The sequence below is a fragment of the Pinus tabuliformis genome, chromosome 1_1 (genome assembly GCF_031772625.1).
Source record: "Pinus tabuliformis cultivar Carrire ecotype Pingquan chromosome 1_1, CPIR1, whole genome shotgun sequence".
Classification (NCBI taxonomy): domain Eukaryota; kingdom Viridiplantae; phylum Streptophyta; class Pinopsida; order Pinales; family Pinaceae; genus Pinus; species Pinus tabuliformis.
In genome coordinates, this window is record NC_142297.1 from 837300400 (window position 1) to 837321791 (window position 21392).

General features: G+C 39.2%; 1 protein-coding gene across 1 annotated transcript in view; it reads left to right on the plus strand.

The window, feature by feature from the left end:
- Nucleotides 1–21392, plus strand: part of LOC149216744 (uncharacterized) — a 105465-nt gene that overhangs the window by 32734 nt on the left and 51339 nt on the right. The window contains exon 5 of the mRNA XM_089392834.1: nt 3831–3876. Coding sequence (XP_089248960.1) covers nt 3831–3876 — 46 coding nt within the window. The remainder of the gene's footprint in view (nt 1–3830; nt 3877–21392) is intronic.

The window sequence follows — 21392 nt, forward strand, 5'->3', positions numbered from 1 at the left end:
TGCAACATGGTGATGGAGTCACCTTGGAGGATCAGTTGAAGCAGTATGCCTTCACCTGAGTTCAGATCAACTACCTCATTATGTTATCTTCATGGTGAAGATCTCTGCTCTTATCTTGTCAAGTCAAAATGTTGACTTTTGATGTATATGTACTATCTCTCTCTCTCTTTGCTGAACTATTGAAGAATATAAGAAGAATTGATCAAGGGCTTCCCCACATTGGGGTTTGTTCTTGGATGGCGCCGCATCTTGTATACTCTTGTGTTGGCTTGTCTTCTGTGATTTATGTTTGTCTTGACTTTTTCCTGGGCTGACTAGTCTTCGTAAAATAAAAATTTACATAATGCATCTAGGGCCGACTTGAAGACCCTTTAGTCATGCGAGAATACCTCCTGATGGTACACAAGAAATCAACAGTATCCTTAGAGCTCAATCCATTCATTCACTTTTGTAGAATGAGGGTTAAATAACCAAAAAACCAGTTATAAAGCGAGTTTGATGTGACAGGGTGATATTTTGCATTGACTTACTCTATCATCGGAAATTATCGCTATAATTTCTGTTGAAATTTGGTAGCTCAGGGAGAAATTCCCTCCTTTGGGAAGCCCTCCTCATCCTTTGGAGACCGTCCTGGAAGAATTTAATTTGCACAAGGAAAATTTTTATTTTTAATGTTGAACCCACATCTACACAAAAGTACAGGTCGGCCTGGGCAAGGAAATTCAACCTCCTCATCCTCATATAAATACACCTAATGGGTCATTACTTGGAGGCATCAACTCGTCAGTGATTCTTCTTCATTAGCTTGACTTGGTCTGAAATTGCAAGTTGATTTCACGCATGTGAAGGGAAGGAAGACTTTTCTGTTTGGTTTGTTGACTTTCTGTTGTAAGACAGCCTTGACCAGCTTTGACTTCATTTGACTTGGAAGTTCTGAATTTATCTTTGATTTGGAAGGCCACATTGACTGGGAAAGAGACCAAACTTCTCTGGTTAGTTGATCAAGGCTGTCTGCAGGTTTGACAAGGGTTGACCGCAGATCTGAATAGTTACTTTATCTCTCCTTTGATCGAGAATTTGAAGCTGCTTTGATAGGGTTTGACTAAGGAAAGAGGGACACACTCTTTGACTGAACTGCTTGGAACACATTTGTCTGTTGACCAAGGACTGGTTAGGGATGCATTGATTGCTTTTAACTTTGACCAGAAATTGCAGAATTCAAGTTTGACCAGATTTGACTTTTGGGCTGATCTTTGATGGGATATTGGATGGTTGATTTAACTAGTCAAGGCTTTGACCTTTGACTTATTGTTGATGTACTTGGATTATGTATCTCTCTGATGAACATTTGATGATAAGCTAATAGAAAAAGAATTTGGAAAGGATTTTCCCCCTTGTGGAGTTTTTCCTTGGTCTTTGACGAAATCGCTGCGTCTCTATTGTTCTTGGTTGTCTTCTATTGTGCATTTGGTTTACTTTTCTATGTACAATTGCTTATTGTTGTTGGAAGATTGAATTTATTGGATAAAGTGATTGCTAATTGAAGAAGAATTGTAATAAGTGATTGTGTTAGCATAGAACAGTGGAAAATTAACAATTTCAAAAGTGAAATTATTGCAAATTGCAATAAATAGAGTCTATAATATTGGATTCAGAAATTTATTGTTGTATATTGCGATATCACGGTTAAATGTAACATTGGATAAAATGCTTCGTTATTCTTGTTTATGGGCTCCATTTTTGTTCATAATTCAAATTTTAGTAGGTTGGTTAAGTGCTTGTACTTCCATCATGAGTTGCTGTTGTATGTACTGCCTTGTATGAATTGAGCAAATGCAAGCTCTAATCTTCCTAATAAATGGAGGAGTTTCCATTCTCTGTTGTCTAATAACTATATTTTTTTAGCTTCTGCTGTTAACTAGGTGAACAGCATAGACAACTGCATCACCCTCTGAAGTTTGATTTAGGTATTGGTGGAGAGAGACCATTTCATTCTACCAATGCATGGCTCAGAAAGTAGGGAGTTTTCATCTCATATATGTTCAAGGATAATTTTAGGGGCGAATGTTCGCCATTTGGCGAAATTAAGGGGTTTTAAATTTTTAGTGGGCGAATATTTTGTATCATAGTACATTTTTACAAATCACCTCAAATAGCCCACCTTATTTTAAGGGAGAGTGTAAAAAAGGTAAATTTAGCCCTTGAAATTAGGACTTACAACCTTCCATTCGCCCATTTTCAAGAATAGGTTTTATTTAAGTGAATCCATTCGCCTATTTTCAAGAATAGGTTTTATTTAAGTGAATCCATTCGCCCATTTTCAAGAATAGGTTTTATTTAAGTGAATCCTATGGGCCAAATACCATATTTATAAAAGAGGTATGGTAAATTAATAAAAATATAAATAAATGAGAGGTATGGTAAATAAATAAAACATTTTTTATATTTACTCCATAAGTCACCTTATATACATGTAAGGGTGTAAACAAATAAAAATATAAGTAAAGTGGAGGTATGGTAAATAAATAAAATGTCTTTTTATACTTACTCAAAAGGTATGGTAAATAAATAAAAATATAAATAAACTAGACGTATTGTAAATAAATAAAACCTCTTTTTATATTTAGTCCATAACCCTCGTTCTATTTATGAAGGCTCAAGAAAGAGGTTTTATTTAAGTGAATCCTATGGGCCAAATACCATATTTGTAAAAGAGGTATGGTAAATTAATAAAAATATAAATAAACAAGAGGTATGGTAAACAAATAAAACATTTTTTTATATTTACTCCATAAGTCACCTTATATTTACAAACACTCAAAAAATGGGTTATATTTAGGTGAAACCTATGGCCAAAATACTATGGGACAAATACCATGGACTAGATTGTTATTAATACCATGCAAAAAACCATTATTAACCCTAATATTAGAATTAATAAAAATAAAAATGGCATATGGTATTGACCCATGGTATTCACCAAAATGGCACATGGTATTCATACCATGGACTAGATTGTTATTAATACCATGCAAAAAACCATTATTAACCCTAATATTAGAATTAATAAAAATAAAAATGGCACATGGTATTGACCCATGGTATTCACCTGGAATGTAGCCTATTTAAATGGGGGAATTAAACCAGCATGTAGCCTAGGAATTTACAAAGTTTTATTATTTAGTGAAAGACTCGCCGAGATCTTACAAGATTTTATAATTGAGCAAAATATTCGCCATGCCTGGTGAGAGATTCGCCAAAAAATTATATATACATATTATATTATTGATAAAATCGCCTTCCATTTTTCCTATATACCATGGAGATTCGCCCATTTATTATATTTATAAATTTAGGGGGGGGGTTCTTAAAATTTTCCCTATATATGTTTGGTCCAAAATTCTCTTGACTGAATTTTGAAGCAATTCCAGATGACAACAGGACATAGTGCAGTCTTTAGAGGGAAGAGGAATGAGCAGTTTTTGTTTTATCATCATGTACATTTATTTTTGACTGCACACAAATCATGCTTGTCAACCAAGAATCAGTGTGGCTAATTTTGAGCATTTCTAGAAGCTGTGCTTGCACTCCCACATTGTATTCAAACTGCTTGTATTCCTCAGTATTATTGACCTACTTTTGTGGTCTTTTGTTGGGCATTAATAAATTATCTTATCTTATCCGTTGCTATAATTGTTATGTAATATGAACCTGTTTGGTTGAAGTGATGCTTACATTCTTTTAAAGTTCCTTTAGATACTTTGGCTTGGAGCTTTTACAGTTGTAACATGTCAGTTATGGAGATTGTTTTATTTTGTCTGATGTTGCAGGTACATGAACGACAAGAAACTGGCGAGGTTGAAGTCCTTACTAAAGGTAATTATATGGTAAAGTTTGAATCTGCAGAGATTGAATTGTAAGATGTCTGTACTAAAAAGTTAGTTGTTCTTTTTGCACCAAAGCTGTGACTTGGAATGTTCATAATCAGTTATTTGCTAGCATTTTCCATGTACTGCATTGTAAGATTCACTCAGAAATTTTAAGTTGACAACTTTTATCAAGCACATTCTTCATATCTTTAGTGCTCCTATCAGTCAAGGTGGGTTATGCCAATTTGGCCTTCTGATATATCTTGTTCCTCTGATCATGAAGAATGCCATGGAGCAAGCCGAAATGCTTGTTTTACACTGATATTAGATTATAACTTTTTTAACATGGAGCCTTTGTTAGTGCAGCAGATGGCATTATGTCTTATAGCAGGAGAGACCAGATGTGATGCAGTAACATACGGGTCAAGAAAATAGTGAGAGAATTTGTGTACATGGTAGGAATTAAAAATAAAAAGATGTGTGCCTAGGAAAGTAGGGTTCATAAGGAAAATAATGTGCAGAAAAATAAGCAAGCAGATTTCCCATGTATAATAGCTTTTGACTTGTGCATAAAATTTCCCAACATTTAAAAATGGAAAATAATATATAATTTATTTTCTGGTTGACCAAGGTTGACCTTTCTTCTATATCCTTTCCTCTTGATGAGTGTCTGTGAGAGCCTTGTTTTGAATTTTTTTAAATCATCAATATTTATTGGTGCATTTTTGTGTAAGGTTTTCTCCAAATATTGTACTGAGGTGTGAGGCATACTCTACAGCCTGAGTGGAAGAGATGTATAAAGCTAATAAACTACAATGCAAAAAAATGATGGCAGAGTCTAGTGTGAAAAGAAGAGAAAAGATTGATGTAAAAAACACTGGCTTAGATCCATTTTAACCCCCAATTTTTATGCAGTGGGAGGCTTGAGCCTTGCATGTGGGTTTCTTTAATCCTTCTTGGGGCTTAATGGATCCGGGGTTAAGATGATCTTTGTTAGTTTATTCTGTATTTCTAATGTTATCTCCAACATGCCATATATATCTTGAAATTTCTCTTCTTATGATGCTTGCCATGAATTACTGTTTGCTGCTATTTTGATGATGCTGATGGAAGCTATGAGGAGATCCCTTCTAGGCAGGTTATCAGGCATCTATCATGTATCCCCATTATACTGTTAGATTATTCAAGAATCAATACCATGGTAGCCATCTATCTATGCATGGCTATCCTTGATTATTCATGTATCTATAATGCAATTATCTGCCTTGCATATGCACACTTTATTTCTCTCTTTTAAGTTTCATGCATTTATCTCAAGTCAAATTTTCCTGGATCAGTTTCTTCGACATCTACTAATTATTTCTTTATCCCTCCAGATATATCTTATGCTAGACAGTTTGTCACCCAAAATACAACTGTGCAGCTGGAATTTTTGGTTTTGTCCATTACAAGATCTCGCCATTAAAGACCTATTGATGATTACTATTGTGGAATGACAAGAAAAATGTGAACCCGATGTTCAAATGGTCCACCCACCTGCTTATATATACAAAATGATCGAATACTATCATTAGAAATCCAAGCAGATATAGCATTTATTACATAATGTAATTATAACTTATAAGCGACTAACATAGCCATATTGAGCCAAATATGGTGCATATTGCTAGGTTGTGCTAGGGGATCAACATGATTCCTTCATAAAATATTTCATCCTCAATGGGAAGGATGGTGATTCGGATTCTGATTCTTGTGTAGTGTTTATTACGAGAAGATCTTTCCATTTGAATTTATTCTACGAATGTTATTGCTCAGCTGGTTGGTGTTGGTAGCGATGTTACCTTCTATTGATGGATCCAATTGATAGTCAAAACTTGGTGATCCTCATGGGTTAGGGAAGGAACCTCCATATAGAATAATTGAGCCACAAAGCAAAATTGACAATTTTGGGTTGGATATGAGTAATTGTCTATCATTGATTCCTCTGCTCAAACATGGGATATTTCTTTTGATTAGGGTTATATAGTCCTGGAGTGTCACTAACCACTTTATACCCAAGACAATATTGATCCCTCCGACATCCGTCATATAAAACTAATATTTGAGGATATAGAATCACTGATTTGGAGTGAAAACATTTGGGGAAACCTCTTCACATTAGAGAAACTTATGGTGGGGTATACTAATGGTGAATTTCACATTCCATGTTCAGTTATAATGCTGATCTTTTGGCAATTTTCTTGTCCAAAATATTAAAAGGTCTTCTTGGTCAAGTTACTAGGAAATGGAACCGTATTTAGATACGGATCTGGATCCAGATACAGATCCACCAGATTTTTGAAAAGCCATGTTTCATATATGGTGCGGAAATGCCACATACGGAAATTACAAAAATACTTTTTAAATTTAAAAAACATATTTTAAGTTAAAAATCAAAACCATTCATGAATCACAACATTAGAACTGAAACCATTAGATAATTTATAGTCTGAATATTGAAATCATGATGCGTCATGGCTTATACAAAAGGATAACTGTAAATACAAAATCGAGTATCTCATCAATGATCACTCTATTGATATGATGATCTAGAGTAGGTCTAACTACATAATGTGTCTATATCCTCATCATCTGAATATTTCAACTCTACATCATGTACAACCTGTCATCTTCCTTGAAATTTGCCTTAAAATCTAAAAATTTCCAGTTAGTTATGACGGTAAATGAATACTGTACACTGTTTGAGAACATGCTATAGTCTATGTATCATACTATTCTAGGAGGATTCTCCACCTAGAGTCGGATGGGATTGATCTAATAAAATTATTAATGACACAACCATCCTTTGTACACGAAAAGAACTGAAAACTAAATATATATACTATTATTTATATATTGTCTCAAAGCTCTCCCACAGCTTCTCTGTTAGCATTATCAAAAATTGAAAACTAGAATTTTGATGTGCCAGACCTTTCATGCTAGCATTATCGTGTGCCATACAACCTACATGCTACACGGAATTAATAACTTATACAGCTTAAAAAACCTGAAACTCTAATGTTATTTGCTTGGGATTTGGCTTGTGAGAGCTCGCTGGCTCAGGATCCATTTCAGTAGCATGGGATCCATCTCCAGGTTTGAAGGAACCATATATGTGGTGGATGCTACACGTATCTGTATTTGTATCCAAATCTGAAACATGGATCTAACTCTATCCAGATTTTGAAACGTGGATCTGTGGATCCAGCAGCAAGACCCTGTGGCAATGTTGCAAGAACTATCCCCTGCCCCTGGTCCAGGAGGTGGATTTGTGTCCCAGATGGATCTGCCGATGATCATCGGGCAAAATCGTGATTCCGTCCTTTTTTTGCAGTTCTTGGGCTTTTGGAACCATGACGGTACCGAACTGCGGTTCCAAAATGGTTTGGCAGGCTTGAATCACGGTTCCAAAACTACTCAGATGGTTTCGCGTGGCTTTTATTTTGGAATTTTCAAACTGTTATGTGAGGAACTATGCTACTTGAACACTCCAAAGGTGCCCCCTTCATAGGTCTTCTAAATTAGTAATTACTTCTTATGATTTCTTAATGAAATCTTTCTTCCATTCATGTTCATCATAAAGTAATTACATAGAAGACATCAACATCAGAAACAAAATGCCACATGGGGGAAAAACCCAACAACCTTTTCCTTAGAGAAATTATTTAAATCAACAAGAGATACATCTAATATTTACAGTCTAAAATCAAGTCAATATTACTAGAAACAATCCAGGTCAAACCTGGTCAAATAGAGATAAGTAGGTCACAAATTTAGTCTGCCTAGAGATTCGTTTTGCCCAAATTTGGTGTTTTTCCAAGATATATGTTTGCTTCAGATTCGGATTATAAGAGGAAGTCGATGGGCACTTGGAGAAGATGCACCAAAGTCACTTGGAGAATTCGATTTTCCAGAGTAGCAATAGTCAATGATCAGAGAGTTCAAGCTTTAGTGAGGCAACAAAGATAGTGAGGGGCAGGGACAATGAGGTTGGAGGAAGTTTTCCAGATCCAGCGAGTACATTTGCAAAGAGGCCGAGATTTCTCTAGGAGGTTGCGCAAAAGCTTCAGAAGGAAGTTCAGTTCGCTGAGAGGGGAAGACGTCTTCAGTTCCAGAGGCCGAGAAGGAGTCCAAGAGTGCTAGAGAAGAATATTCCCAGTCAACAACAGACATGACGACTTGAATAATAGTCAGTTCGGGTAGCACGCAGAGCAGGTTGCTTTAGAGTGACGCAGAGCCTGCACAGACCCAGTTGGACATCTTGCTTTTTAGAGGCAGTCTAGTGTCGGAATTGCCTAGAGTGAGGGTAAAGTTCCCTCTAGTATTTTTGCCAATACTCTCTCTGTAGGTTAGCTAGATTTCAACATTCACATTGTACTCGAAATTTCTCACTGCTGCATAATAATAAGAACCCTAACTGCTGCATCGATTTTCCCAAGTTGGCTTTTGTCGGGGACATTTGTCCAAAAATAACAGTGTCATTTTATGTGTGTGTGTGCTAGTATTTTCTCAGTTTCCAGCGTTGTTTTCTTCCGCAATTTACTTGTGAAAATCAGTGTGAATTATTTGATATTTGCTGTAGCAAACTGCAAATAAATTGTTAAATAAAATTAACAATTACGAGAATAATTTCCAGTCGCTGTGAGAGATGAAGTTTTCACGTGGTAGTAGAGCGTGAGTGATCAGCGAGGCAGCTCAAAAGCGAAGAGGAAAATTTCGCTGCTCAGAGGGAGCAGTAGGCCGAAATTTTTAGAGGCAGCGCAGTTCATTGACAGGTAGGCCGAGTTGCTGGGTAGCAATTCGATTTTCAGTTGCAGGGTGGCAAAAAAAATCGAGTTGCTCAAATTAGTGATTCCAGTAGTTAGAGGGAGCAACTGCATCTCAAATTTCGCTGAGTAGATTTCTGGTTGGACGCAAAGGGTTTTGCAGCAGCAGAACCAACATTGGGTGGAAGAGAAAAGCACACACAATAGAGGGAAAATATTTCTCAGGGAATGTCGGGTCTCAGAAGTTTGATTTTTTCCAGGCATATTGGCAGTAGCTGCTAGCAGATCTACGCATTCCAGAAGGAAGTGCGAGTAGCAGTAGCAACAACCAAGCAAAGGGAAAGAGGGAGTTTTCGACAATTTCAAAAACGGCCACTACAAGGCTTAGAGATGAGGATAGGTTGGATGGATCATCAAACTATGTCAGATGGAAGGCCAGGATGTCTTTCCTTTTAGATGAATATGGCCTGAAAGCCTACATTGATAATGTGGTGGCAGTTCCTCAGGATGCCGATCAGCTGAAGGAATATAGGAGAGAGATGGCGGGCAAAGCAATTGGTCCTGGATGGAGTTTGGGACCATATAGTCTTACATATAGAGGCCAAGGGAACCACCAAAGAAATGTGGGATGCTCTCTCCACACTATACTAGGGTACTTCCGAGCAACGGAAGATGTTCCTGAAGGAGAAGCTGAGATGCATCAGGATGCAGAAAGGGAAAGGCATAGATCCCTTCCTCACTAGGATTCAGGAGGTTCGAGACCAATTTGCAGCTGTTGGGGCAGTGCTTCAACCATTAGAGCTAGTGTGATTGGCACTCAACAACATCTCACTGGATTGGCTGGTCTTCATCTAAAGTATATGGGCAGAGACACGCTACTAGGGTGGGACAAAATGTGGGCTGATTTGCAATAGGAAGAGTTGAGGCGAGCTTTGTTAAAGAGCTCCATCAATGGCAACAATAGCAACGGATCGAAGGTGGTGAAGGAGGAAGAGAATGTGGCCTTTGCATCAAAGGGTCCCAGTCAGGGGCAGAGGGAGCAGAAGAAGAAGAAGAAAGACCTATCTAAGGTCAAGTGCTTCAGATGTGGTTAGTTTGGCCACTATAGTACCCAGTGTCTTCTCAGAGAGAAGGACAAGCAGGAGAAGATAGGTTCTTTCTATGCTTTCAACTTTCCCCTCATAATGTTGTTGAATGAGATAGCACGACATTTTGTGCATAGAATCAATAGCTTTATCCATTCTTGCCATCATGGCTCCTAGTTTATACTATCCACATCCTTTTGGGATATTGTCCCATAGTTGCTATACGATTCTCATGTCACATTGTCAAGATGATGAAGAGCTAGACAGTTGAGAGTTAAAAGGGACGAGATTTGGGGGGAAGCAAGCACAACGAGAAAAAGAAATGACGTGAATATCAAAAGATGCTAGAATCTGCCTCCCCTATGTTACTAAAGCTATTTTTTTATGATAGGAATTCTCTCCTCTATATGATATAGTATTTATATCCTCCTGGCCCTATAAGACCAATACATAATGTGTTTGCAAATATCTCACATTGTGATAGTGTGATGTTGCAAATACCTCAAGGTCTCGTGGACTTTTATTTTGGTCTTCTACTTGGAAGGACAAGTGTGATCTTGCGAATACTTCACACTGTGATGCTCTGGTTTTCGCTGACTGCCTACTCAATCTATGCAAGTGGGTGCCTACTAGGTTCTTCCTTTCTATGCTTTCAACGTTCCCTTCAGTGTTGTTGAATGTGGTAACACAACATTTTGTGCATATAATCAATAACTTTCTACTTTATTGCTATCTTGGCTTAGTTTTCTTGCTCTTATTTTATACTATCCACATCCTTTTGGATATTGTCGCATGGTTGGCTACGCGATTCTCATGTCATATTGACAAGATGTTGAAGAGCTAGGACACTGGATGTGGCGGATGCCAGGGAAAAACCCCAACGTGGGGAAAACCCTTTGATCAAATCTTCTTATTATTATATCAAATTTTCAACAGGGAGAGTACAATAATACAAAGTCAAAGTCAAAATTGACTTGCCAAATCATTGTCCAAAACAGCCCTGTAAAATTTGCAATACCGCTTTTAATCAACAACAGTGAAATCAACCCTATCCAGGAAGTCAATGGTGGTCAATGCAGCAACAAACAGTCCACTTGGAGCTCAGTCAAATCCAGTCAAATTCGGCCTGATAAGGTGGTCAAAGTCGGTCTTGTAAACTGCGGTCAAACTTGGTCAACTCCGTGGTCAACTTGGTGGTCAATGCAGGTCAAACAACCCATAAATTCTCGATTTCCATCCCAGTCAATGTGGCCTAGTCAAATAGAAATATTCCTCCAAAAATCGTAGTCAAAATTGATCAAACAACCCCTGATCAACACTAGTCAAACTTGGTCAACTTTTGAAATTTTCGGCCCCATAATTTTGTCTAGAAATTTGTCCTCCTTGTGCCACACGTGTGAGAGAGAGAGAGTGAATGCCCAATGTTTTATGAACCAATGAGAGGAGAGAGAAGATTGTGTGAGTGTTGATGATGCCAAATGAGGTGAGAGGTCACTTGTATTTATACAAGTCGCCGAGGGTGAAGAGTCATGTCCATTGGGCTTCATGAGCCTACATGATGATGTGGCCGACCGGAACAATTTGCACATGTGTGGGCATAAATTCAAAAACACGCTTCTGCTTGTCCAAATTGGATGGTCTTTAGATCAATTTTGGTCCCCTGTAAAAAGAGGAATTTAATGCAAACACCATTGTCATCAAATGAGCTGTCCCAAGGGGGAATTTGGCCTATTGGTGCAAATGAAGATGGCTTATTAAGATAACTTCGATCTCTACGACAAGTTGTTCAACAAACATGGCCCATACATAGAGATATGCTATATAGAGACATAATTCCACAATGAAGCAGTAAATACATGCAACAATTAGCCCTAAAATAGCGAAAATCCCATGATCAATGTATGTGACAAAGTAAAAGAAAATAACATCAATATCATACTCACATGTAAGACAATATATCCAACTATCAATGCGCTTGCCAATAAAGAAGCTCCAGGATAATAAAATCCAATCCAAACATCAAAATTCATCCATGCCCCAACTTCGTTCACGAAGAAGGAAATGCGAAAATCGCAAGAAAGAGAATGATCCAATCCAAGTGATGATCCAAAATGAAATCATGTCACTCCTATTTATACACTTCTTAGGAGTTCAAATTACCTAATTGGGCCTACATTAGCCCCTGAAATAAAATAATTTGCAAATAACTAACTTTTGGTGAAAATCCCCCAAATTAGATCATAAATAAAATAATAGGCCTCTCAAGAGGTCAAATGATAAACAATGCATGTCGTTGGGTCCTCCAAGAGGCATGATGAGGTCCGTAAGTGCCATAATCATGAGCGAGACTCTCAAAAGTGATGGACAAGGGGGTGGTTCCTTGTTCTCCAAACAAAAAATCTGTGGTGCTCCCAGTGGGTGTGGGGGCACATCAATAACCTCATGGGTCTCCAAGTAAGTCGAAGATGCTTGTAGACCATTTGTAAGGGCTCAAATGATGGAATAAATGATGCCACATTAGTGTACAAGTCCTGGGTCACTTGCCAAGTGTATGGTGCAACTATGGGGCCGACTGAGCATGGTGTACTAGGTGCATCTTCCTCGTCCAATAGGTGGATCTCGAGCAATATTTGAACATCTCTGGGGATCCATGGAGTGTTGTTTACTGTTGTGGAGGCCAATGACTCTGTACACACACCCTTCACATGCTAATGTAGACCTCTGGAGAGTTAGAACCCCGTATAGGGAGATGAAACTCATAATGGAAACCATCTGCAATCTCGCAGAAGATCCAATGCATCCCTTAGCCTTCCAACACAACAAGTCATTAAAATAATCAGGAGAAAGAGCTTACAAACCATGGTCAACAAGTGGACAGGTCATAATGGCACACCCTTTCATAATGGGCTTTGGCATGTGCTAATGTCTCCAAACTCCAAAGGGGGTTAACCAAGTGCCTTATTAAGTGGTTTCTACCTTTAGAGGGGATAGTATGTCCAAGTTACATCCTTAAAATGGTGGTGGCATGTGATAAAGAGGTGAATGGAATAGGGAATGAAAGGGGCAATCCTGGGCCACATATCGGGGTACAAGGGTAGTTAGAAAAAGGAAAGCCCACACCTGGGTATATAATGTATAGGAGGGAGCAATCATGGTACATGAGGTACCCTGACCTCGATTTTACCACCCTTCTTTATATGCCTTTTGCTTTTTATGATTTTTCTTTGATCAACTGCTCGGGGCTCAAAGGATAAGAGCATGATGTGTAAGATCTAATAGTGGATACCCCATTTTTGGTGGGGCAGTTCATTGCCCTTCAAGGGTTGGGACAATCATGTGTTCTTGAATGATAAAGGAAGCTCATCTAGGGCCTATGGAACTAGTGTGATACATGCGGTAGAGCTCATGCATGGGCTTTTGCCCACATGCTAAATATTTTTGTCTCGACCATATTTTGCATCTTGTGGTACATTTTCTTGTTGAATGTGGCCATTTATGCTTTTGCTTTTCTTTTCAGCTGCTTCAAACTTCGAGGCATCGTTCCAAGCCTGACCCAAGGTTGGGGCAATGGAACGGGGAGGCTAACCCTATGTGGACCTAGATGGGAAAGATGATGAATGGGGTTATAATAAATGGAAGGGGAGTGATATATGTGGATGAGGGAGCAGGACTATGCAATGAAATTAAGGGTTTCTTATGTAGTACCACCTTAAAACCAAATGGTCAGTAAAGGAGATCCCATAGGACTAAGATCCAAGGGTAACATACAAAAGAGATCTAGGAGACAGAAGCATAGACCTAGCCCACTCTTTTCTCTGAATCTCCCCATTAATCCATGCGCATAAGTGTCAATGATAAGCAAACTCAATAATCAATTACAAAATAACAAGACATACCTTTAGGTTTGGGAGGCCCACCTTCAAACATACGATCATGATAGATGGGTGAGGGACCACATGGGTGGCTCAGGTGGCGGAGAAATGGCACACCGAGCTAGCTTGTGGCTACAAGGGGCTGCTGGCTGCTGATTGAGGACCATCTTGGAGAATTTTTTCTCTTAGGGATATCACCCACAAAGTGGTGGGTAACAGGTCCTTCATCTTGAACTCGGAAGGCAACTCCCTCTTGCATTAATAAATGAGAGGGTCTGTACTTGTTAGAAAGAGATCATCTACATAAAGGACCAGAACGAGAGGCATGTTCTTTTCAGCCTTGAAGTATAGGTTAAGATTAACATCGCTCCTTGTAAATCCCAACTTCATAAGATAACTATTAATCCTCTCATACCAAGCCCTTGGGGCTTGCTTCAACCCATAGAGGGCTTTCTTCAACCTGCATACATGTGTCCTTCGATCTTGTACTTCGAACCCTTGAGGTTGTTCCACATAGACATCCTCTTTAAGCGAGCCATGCAAGAAAGCAATCTTAACGTCCATTTGGTGAAGGCTCCATCCTTGAGAGGCAACGAGAGCAAGAATAGATCATATAGTGGTATATCGGGAAACCAATGCGAATATCTCGTCATAGTCCACTTCTTCCTTTTGAGAGAAGCCTTGAGCAACAAACCTTGCCTTATATTTTTTAGCACTCCCATCAACTCCATTGTTTTTTGTATAGTTGTTTTGAGGTGACTGCAGACTTGTCCTTGGGTCTAGGAACTACATACCAAACATCATTCTTCATGATTGATTCATACTCCTCATTCATCACATCCTTCCATACTTGGTGCTTTATGACTTCTTCGAATGTACATGGCTCAGATACTCATAGTAGATAAGTACCCTTGATACCTGTTCGACTTCTTACTTTCGCAGAATGTTCCTCCTGGAGCAATATGTCTTTTAGCATCTTCGAGAGTATCTTTGAGCCACAAAGGTCTTTTCCTTGAGGTAGAGGGATCACCAGGAGTTGGATCTATGGGATCCATCGGGGCTTCAACATTGGGCATCGAATCATCTGTCAGAGGTTCATCTTGCTTTCCTGCAACATCATCATTGTCCTTCCTTGGGATAGGAAGATCTCTGGCTTTCCCAAGGGCTGTATCTTCATCGAAAGTGACATCATGGCTTATTTCCACTTCTCTTTCACTAGGCACATAGATTATATATGCCTTTGAATTTTCACTGTAGCCCACAAATATACCTTTCTTCCTAGATGCTTCCAAATTGTTTCTTTTCTCTTTAGGCACATGAAAATACTCGGGACAACCAAATATTCTAAAATGAGAAACATCAGGTTTCTTACTAGTGAAAACTTCTTCGGGTATCTTGAAATCCAATGCTTGATGTGGGCTTCTATTTTGAACATACACAATAGTGTTGGCAACTTCTCCCCATAAAAACTTTGGTAGGCCTTGATCATGGAGCATGGCACGAGTGGTTTCCATGAATGTTCGATTCTTCCTTTCAACAACTCCATTTTTCTTAGGAGTATATGGAGTGGTGGTCTCCCTCTTAATGCCAGGCTTTCTGCAAAAGTCATTAAATTCATTTGATTCATATTCGGTTCCATTATGAGTCCTCAATATTTTTATCTTCTTCCTTGTTTGGTTTTCCACCAAGGCTTTGAAAGAACATAACCATCTGAATACTTCATTCTTCTTCTTCAAGAAATAGATCCACGTTTTGCAAGAGAAGTCATCCACAAAAATTGCATAGTATAAGTATCCTCCTAATGATGTTACTGGTAACATACTAGATAGATTAGATTGGACCAATTGAATGATGTCGGTAGTTTGACTTTCACTTGAAGGGAATGGTCCCCTCGTAAGTTTCCCAATTGCACAACTCTGACAAACCCTTCATGATTCATGTTGAACTTGGGCATACCTGTGACCATCTTCCTTACCCTAGGTAAGGCTTTGTAATGAAGGTAGGCATATCTCCGATGCCATAATTCAGATTGAAGAGAAGTATCAAAGGTCAAGGCTCCCAAAGGACTTCCTCCAACTTGATGCGTCAACCTTAAATCCAAGTGTAAATGCATCTTTAGGGTTTCTTTGCCAAATATGTACCTTTCCATCAATGAATGTTACCTTGAAACTTTTATCTTCCATTGCAAAAATAGACACCAGGTTCTTCTTCAAATCGGGTACATACAACACTTCTGGTAGATGAACGGTTTGACCTTGATTCAAGTGAGTAGTGATAGTGCCTTTCCCTTTCATGGGGTAGGTGGCATTATCTCCAAGTATGATCTCCAAATTAGTTTTATTTTCAATCAAATTTTAGGGGGCCTCTTTGTACCCAGTATAGTGTCTTGAGGCTCCATTATCAATCAACTAATGATCTAAAGTATTCGGAGGAGCGGCAGTAGATAGAGCGGAAATACGATAAAACTCCTATTGTTTTTCTATAACATTACTTTCTTGATACCTGGAATTTCTCGTCCTTTTGGGAGGTCGACCTTTTCCAGATCGAGCAGTGGGAGCATTCCTCTTTCCTTTTTTGTTGAACTTGTTGTTTCTTTGATTGTCATTGCCTTTGTAATTGTTGTTGTTGACGACACTCTCTAGCATAGTAACCAAACCTATTACAATTGTAGCACCCTCCTTTCCTTCTTTCTTTGAATCCATGCTTGAACCCTTGACCCTGTTTTCTTGGAGAAACATTATTTTTCTTCTTTGAAAGAGTGGAGAAAGCAGTAGGTTCATTTCCATTTGAGGGCTGGTCTCTCTCCGTCGTCCTTGTCTCCTCTTGAGTGCATCTAGCCAACAATTCATCGAAACTAGGAATTCTGCCATTGTTGAGAATTATGGTGTTAAATACATCCCATGTTCTTGTAAGATCTCTAAGAGCGATGAGAGTGAGCTCCCTGTCAACAACTACTTCTCCAATAGATAGAGGTCATTCTTGATTTCTGTGATCCTCATGAAGTATGATTGGTTAGAATCCCCTTTGTCCATCTTGATGTCCTTCAACTTGTTCTTGAGAAAGAGTATTTGATTTGCATTGTTTACTTTGAACATCCCAATCAGCTTATCATACATCTCCTTAGATGTTCCCAAATCAGAAATATAGGCAACCAAATGCTTTTGAATGGAGTCTATGATAATTCTTTTAGCTTTGACCTCACCTTTCTTGTACTTTATCTTTGTAGTAGCAGGTGCATTTGAAGGAGGCTCCACCACTTTTCCCTGCACATAGTCCATAGCATCACACTCTTCCAAAGTCAAGTCCAAATTCATCTTCCATGCATGATAGTTAGATTTGAAGTAAGATGTAGTAGCCATTGAGGCTAGTCCAATGATCTTGTCTAACAGATCTCCTTTAGTGATTTCTTTTCTCTCTTGCTTGGGTTTTGTCTTCACATGGGCTTTGATACCATGTTAATTTTAGTTAACAATGGTATGTTCTATGCTTAGCACAATTACTTTAATCTTTCTGTAGCCTAATGACAATTTAGATTTCCAATAGCAATCACATTAATCATCAATCACATTGATAATAACTGTAGATAGAACATAAAATAAAATGCAGAAGACAAGCCAAGACAAGAGGACACTAGATGTGGCGAATGCTAGGGAAAGACTCTAATGTGGGGAAAACCCTTTGATCAAATCTTCTTATTATTATATCAAATGTTCAACAGAGAGAGGGAATACAATAATACAAAGTCAAAGACAAAATTGACTTTCCAAATCGTTGCCCAACCAAAACAACCCTGTAAAATCTGCAATACTGCTCTTAGTTAACAACAACCAAATTAGCCTTAACTGGGAAGTCAACGATGGTCAACGCAACAACAAACAATCCATTTGGAGCTCAGTCAAACCCAGTCAAATTCGGTCTGATAAGGTGGTTGAAGTCAGCCCAAAGCAATCCTAAAAACTGCGATAAAACTTGGTTAACTTTGCGGTTAACTCTGCTGTCAACGCAGGTCAAACAACCTAAAAGATATCGATTTCCATGACAGTCAATGCTGCTTGGTCAATAAAAAATATTCCTCCAAAAATTGCAGTCAAAACTCTGGTCAAACATCCCCTGCTCAACTCTTGAAATTTTCAGCCCTGCAATTTTGTCCATAAATTCGTCCTCTTCATGCCACACATGAAAGAGAGAGAGATGCCCAATGTTGTATGAACCAATGAGAGGAGGAGAGAGAAGAATGTGAGTGATGATGATGCCAAATGAGGTGAGAGGTCACTTGTATTTATACAAGTCGTTGAGGGTGAAGAGTCATGTACATTGGGCTTCATGAGCCTACATGATGATGTGGCCGACCTGAACAATTTGCACATGTATGGGCATAAATTCAAAAACATACTTCTGCTTGTCCAAATTAGATGATCTTTAGATCAATTTTGGTCCCCTGTAAAAAAGAGGAATTTAATGCAAATGCCATCGTCATCAAATGAGCTGTCCCAAGGTGGAATTTGGGCCTAGTTTCCAATTATAACAACCATTGATGAGGAGAAAACAAATGCACTTGCAACCTACAGAGCTACAATACTTTTAGTCAATAGCTCTCTTTAGGCACACATAGATGGGACTTGCAACACTGTTAGGTTACCTTTGTTCGTTGGAGAGAGAGAGAGGTAGAGTTATCTAGACAAATCTTATGCGTTGACCAGGGCAAGCAGACGAGGCGACACAGATTGTGCAAAGCGCAACACTCTCATGGTGGAGTTGTTATGTGTACACATGTTCTTGCATTCTATCCCTCTCATGGGGGTGGATGGTGAGAGGTATTGAGTTGGTACCGGATGGAGTGAGCTAGGTGTCTGGATATATCCATGGCCATAGTTTAGTAGGGGCCATGGGTTACCAGAGGGGCCTGAGGGCCAGACTATTGCTGGGATCCAGGCGGGATTCCCCATCACATCATGGAGTCAGTTGATGATGGTAGTAGCTGTGTGATGGATTTGGTGATTGAGTGCACACACACTTTTAGATCTCCATTAGAGTCCCAAGCAACACTAGTGACCAACTGGATTTATAGGGGTGCAGATGGACTCCATGAGTTGTCCTGGCATGTTGGCCATGCATGGTCATAGGATGATCAGTGTACTCTAGCGGGGACTGATTGGAGGAGGTGGCATTGGCAGGCCACCAGACAAAGCCCTATATGGGGATGAGGATTCCCTCCGGATATGAGGGGTGCAGAGGTCATTGAGGAGCATCACCATAGTGTCACCAACACTGGCACATAGAGAGATTTTCCTTTCAGATCTCTCAGGGAGGATTAGGAGGGGAGGCCTACTCACTTGTAGTTATGGATATGTGATAGTGGAGATGGTGATATTGGCAAGATGCAGACTGATGCATGCTGACTTAGTTTTAGACCATGACATCCAATGGGGTATAGGGATGTGTAATGATGAGCAGTTGTATGCAGAGGAGCATAGAGGTGCATGGTGGTATGCAGTGGTGTGCAGGTTGCATTGCAGAGTAGGAGGAGTGGTTCACATTGCAATGCATATCCTCATAGAATGATAGACACCTCGATACAAGAGGGATACCAACTGATTTGGGGTGATGCGACAAAATGTAGCGGGGTCCAATTGTGAACAAAGATATGCAACTGGGTGTAGTTGTACGCCAAGGGGCACAAGGATACATGGTTATATGCAGTAGAGTGCGGGGATGAACAACAGACTGGGGGAGTGCTGCTAGCAGGGAGATCTCTTGACGAGGATGTTAGGCATGCCATTATGGAGGACATACCCAAGTTTGGAGAGAGGATCAACCACAAAGTTGGCTGAGAGCCTCCACACAGATTCTTGGTCATACCCATCAGAACCCATGCATCTTTCACACTTTGGCATTTTGTGCAGTTGAGGGGAGCCTTGTTGTGTTCGATTGAGGCCCACACTGTGGATAATAGGATTTGGGGAGTTTTCCTAAGACGAATCTATGAGATTTAGTGCATTAGGGGCACACTAGAGATTCTCCACTGGAGGAGCAGGGTCGGTGCACGAATTGGCAACCATAGGCTAGGGGATGAGGTGATCTTCAGCAAGGGTGGTATGCTATTCATCACTAAGCCCACACTTTTGGGATTTGATCATGTGGTAGACACGTGCCACTCTTGTAGGGCATGTTGGGATTCTGCATGAGCAAAAGATGCCGTGTACGATTGAGGTAGTTTTCTAGTGGGTGTCTGGGATCTAGACACGATATTGGCACATCATCGAGAGTGTGGATGGCAGACTTAATGGTGATGGTTGGCAAGAGCGAGGTAGCTCTGCATACACCGAGTTGATTGCAGGCATCAGATATCCGTCTACTAGCAACATTCAATGAGTAGCTATATGGCACGTGGGGTTCCCAGCTGACATTGATACTATGCAGTGGCAGGCAATAGGGGTGTGAAGTGACGGGCGTCCAATTTGGCTTTGTGATCCAAGGATCCATTGGGTCAGTGGACTACCCTATTCTGGGACTACCCTTTTGCGATCCCTTACATTCTATGTAAATCAACAAATATGCATATTTAGTGTCTAAGTGTTTGTATTTACATTGATGGGCATAAATACACATTTTCTAATTTAAAATTTGAATGCTTTATGTATTTCAAATTTTGTCCATGTCAAATTTGAGTCAAAGGGATTGTGATGTCCGAGCTTTATTAGTTTGCAAAAACTAACCATTGTTCGCTGAGATGTTAAGCTTATAGTTCCTTCAATTACTCTCCATCTATGATTCTATTTGAAACATATGCTTATTTATTAGTTTCTTAGTGATCCCATCTACTTTAATGGATTTTATGCATTTTGGTGTGTAATTGTGCGTAATTATATTATGTGCAAAAATATATATTTTTTCTTAGTAATCTTGTCCTAACGATGAACCACATTGGATGGTTCGAAACACATCGACAAAACTCTAATGATGTGATTTTTACGGAAAATTTTCTTACTTTTCATAATATGGATTACATAAGCCTAAATTCAAATATTTAAATAGTTTATGTAATTTTTTTAAAATTTTCTCCAAGGCGACTGCGAGTCAAAAAGATCATGATTTCAGCTTGACTATTTTGCAGAACTTAACAACTTTTTGTTGCAATTTAGATGCCAAACTAGTTATTTCAATTTCCATTCCATTTGAAACATATGCTTGTTTACTACTTTCTCGTTACTACATTAAAGGATTTTATGCATTGTTGGGAAATTTAATGCTTGGCTATTTATTTTCTCTCCCATGCAATATCTTCATATATTGTGTACTAAGCTATTTTCTATAGCCATCCTTTTGATTTATGTGCTTCTAATTCAAACATCCCCAATGGTCCTTCAATTTCACAAATTTCTTATTTTAAATATGATAGATTGTTCTAGGAGCTCTGAATGGTTCTACCCTACTCACCCGCCATTGTATCTCAATATAGATCATTGCGTTCACTCACCCTCTCTCTATTGGCCTTGTGATTGTAATTCAACTCGGATTGTGACTGCTCAACGTGCAACTTCCCGACTTCATCATGCCCCCTATTAGATTAGCCTGTGATTGTTTGAAGGGTTAGTGTGAACCTTGAACAACTTGGAGGTGTCAGTCTGTACATTAGGCCACACATTCTCAGGGCATTAGAGAGGTCAACTCCATGCAGATCCAACATAGAGGACCTCCTCCCCATTAGACTACCTCCCAAATCTGGTGGAGTAACCAGAGATCCATTCTGAGTTTCCTTCT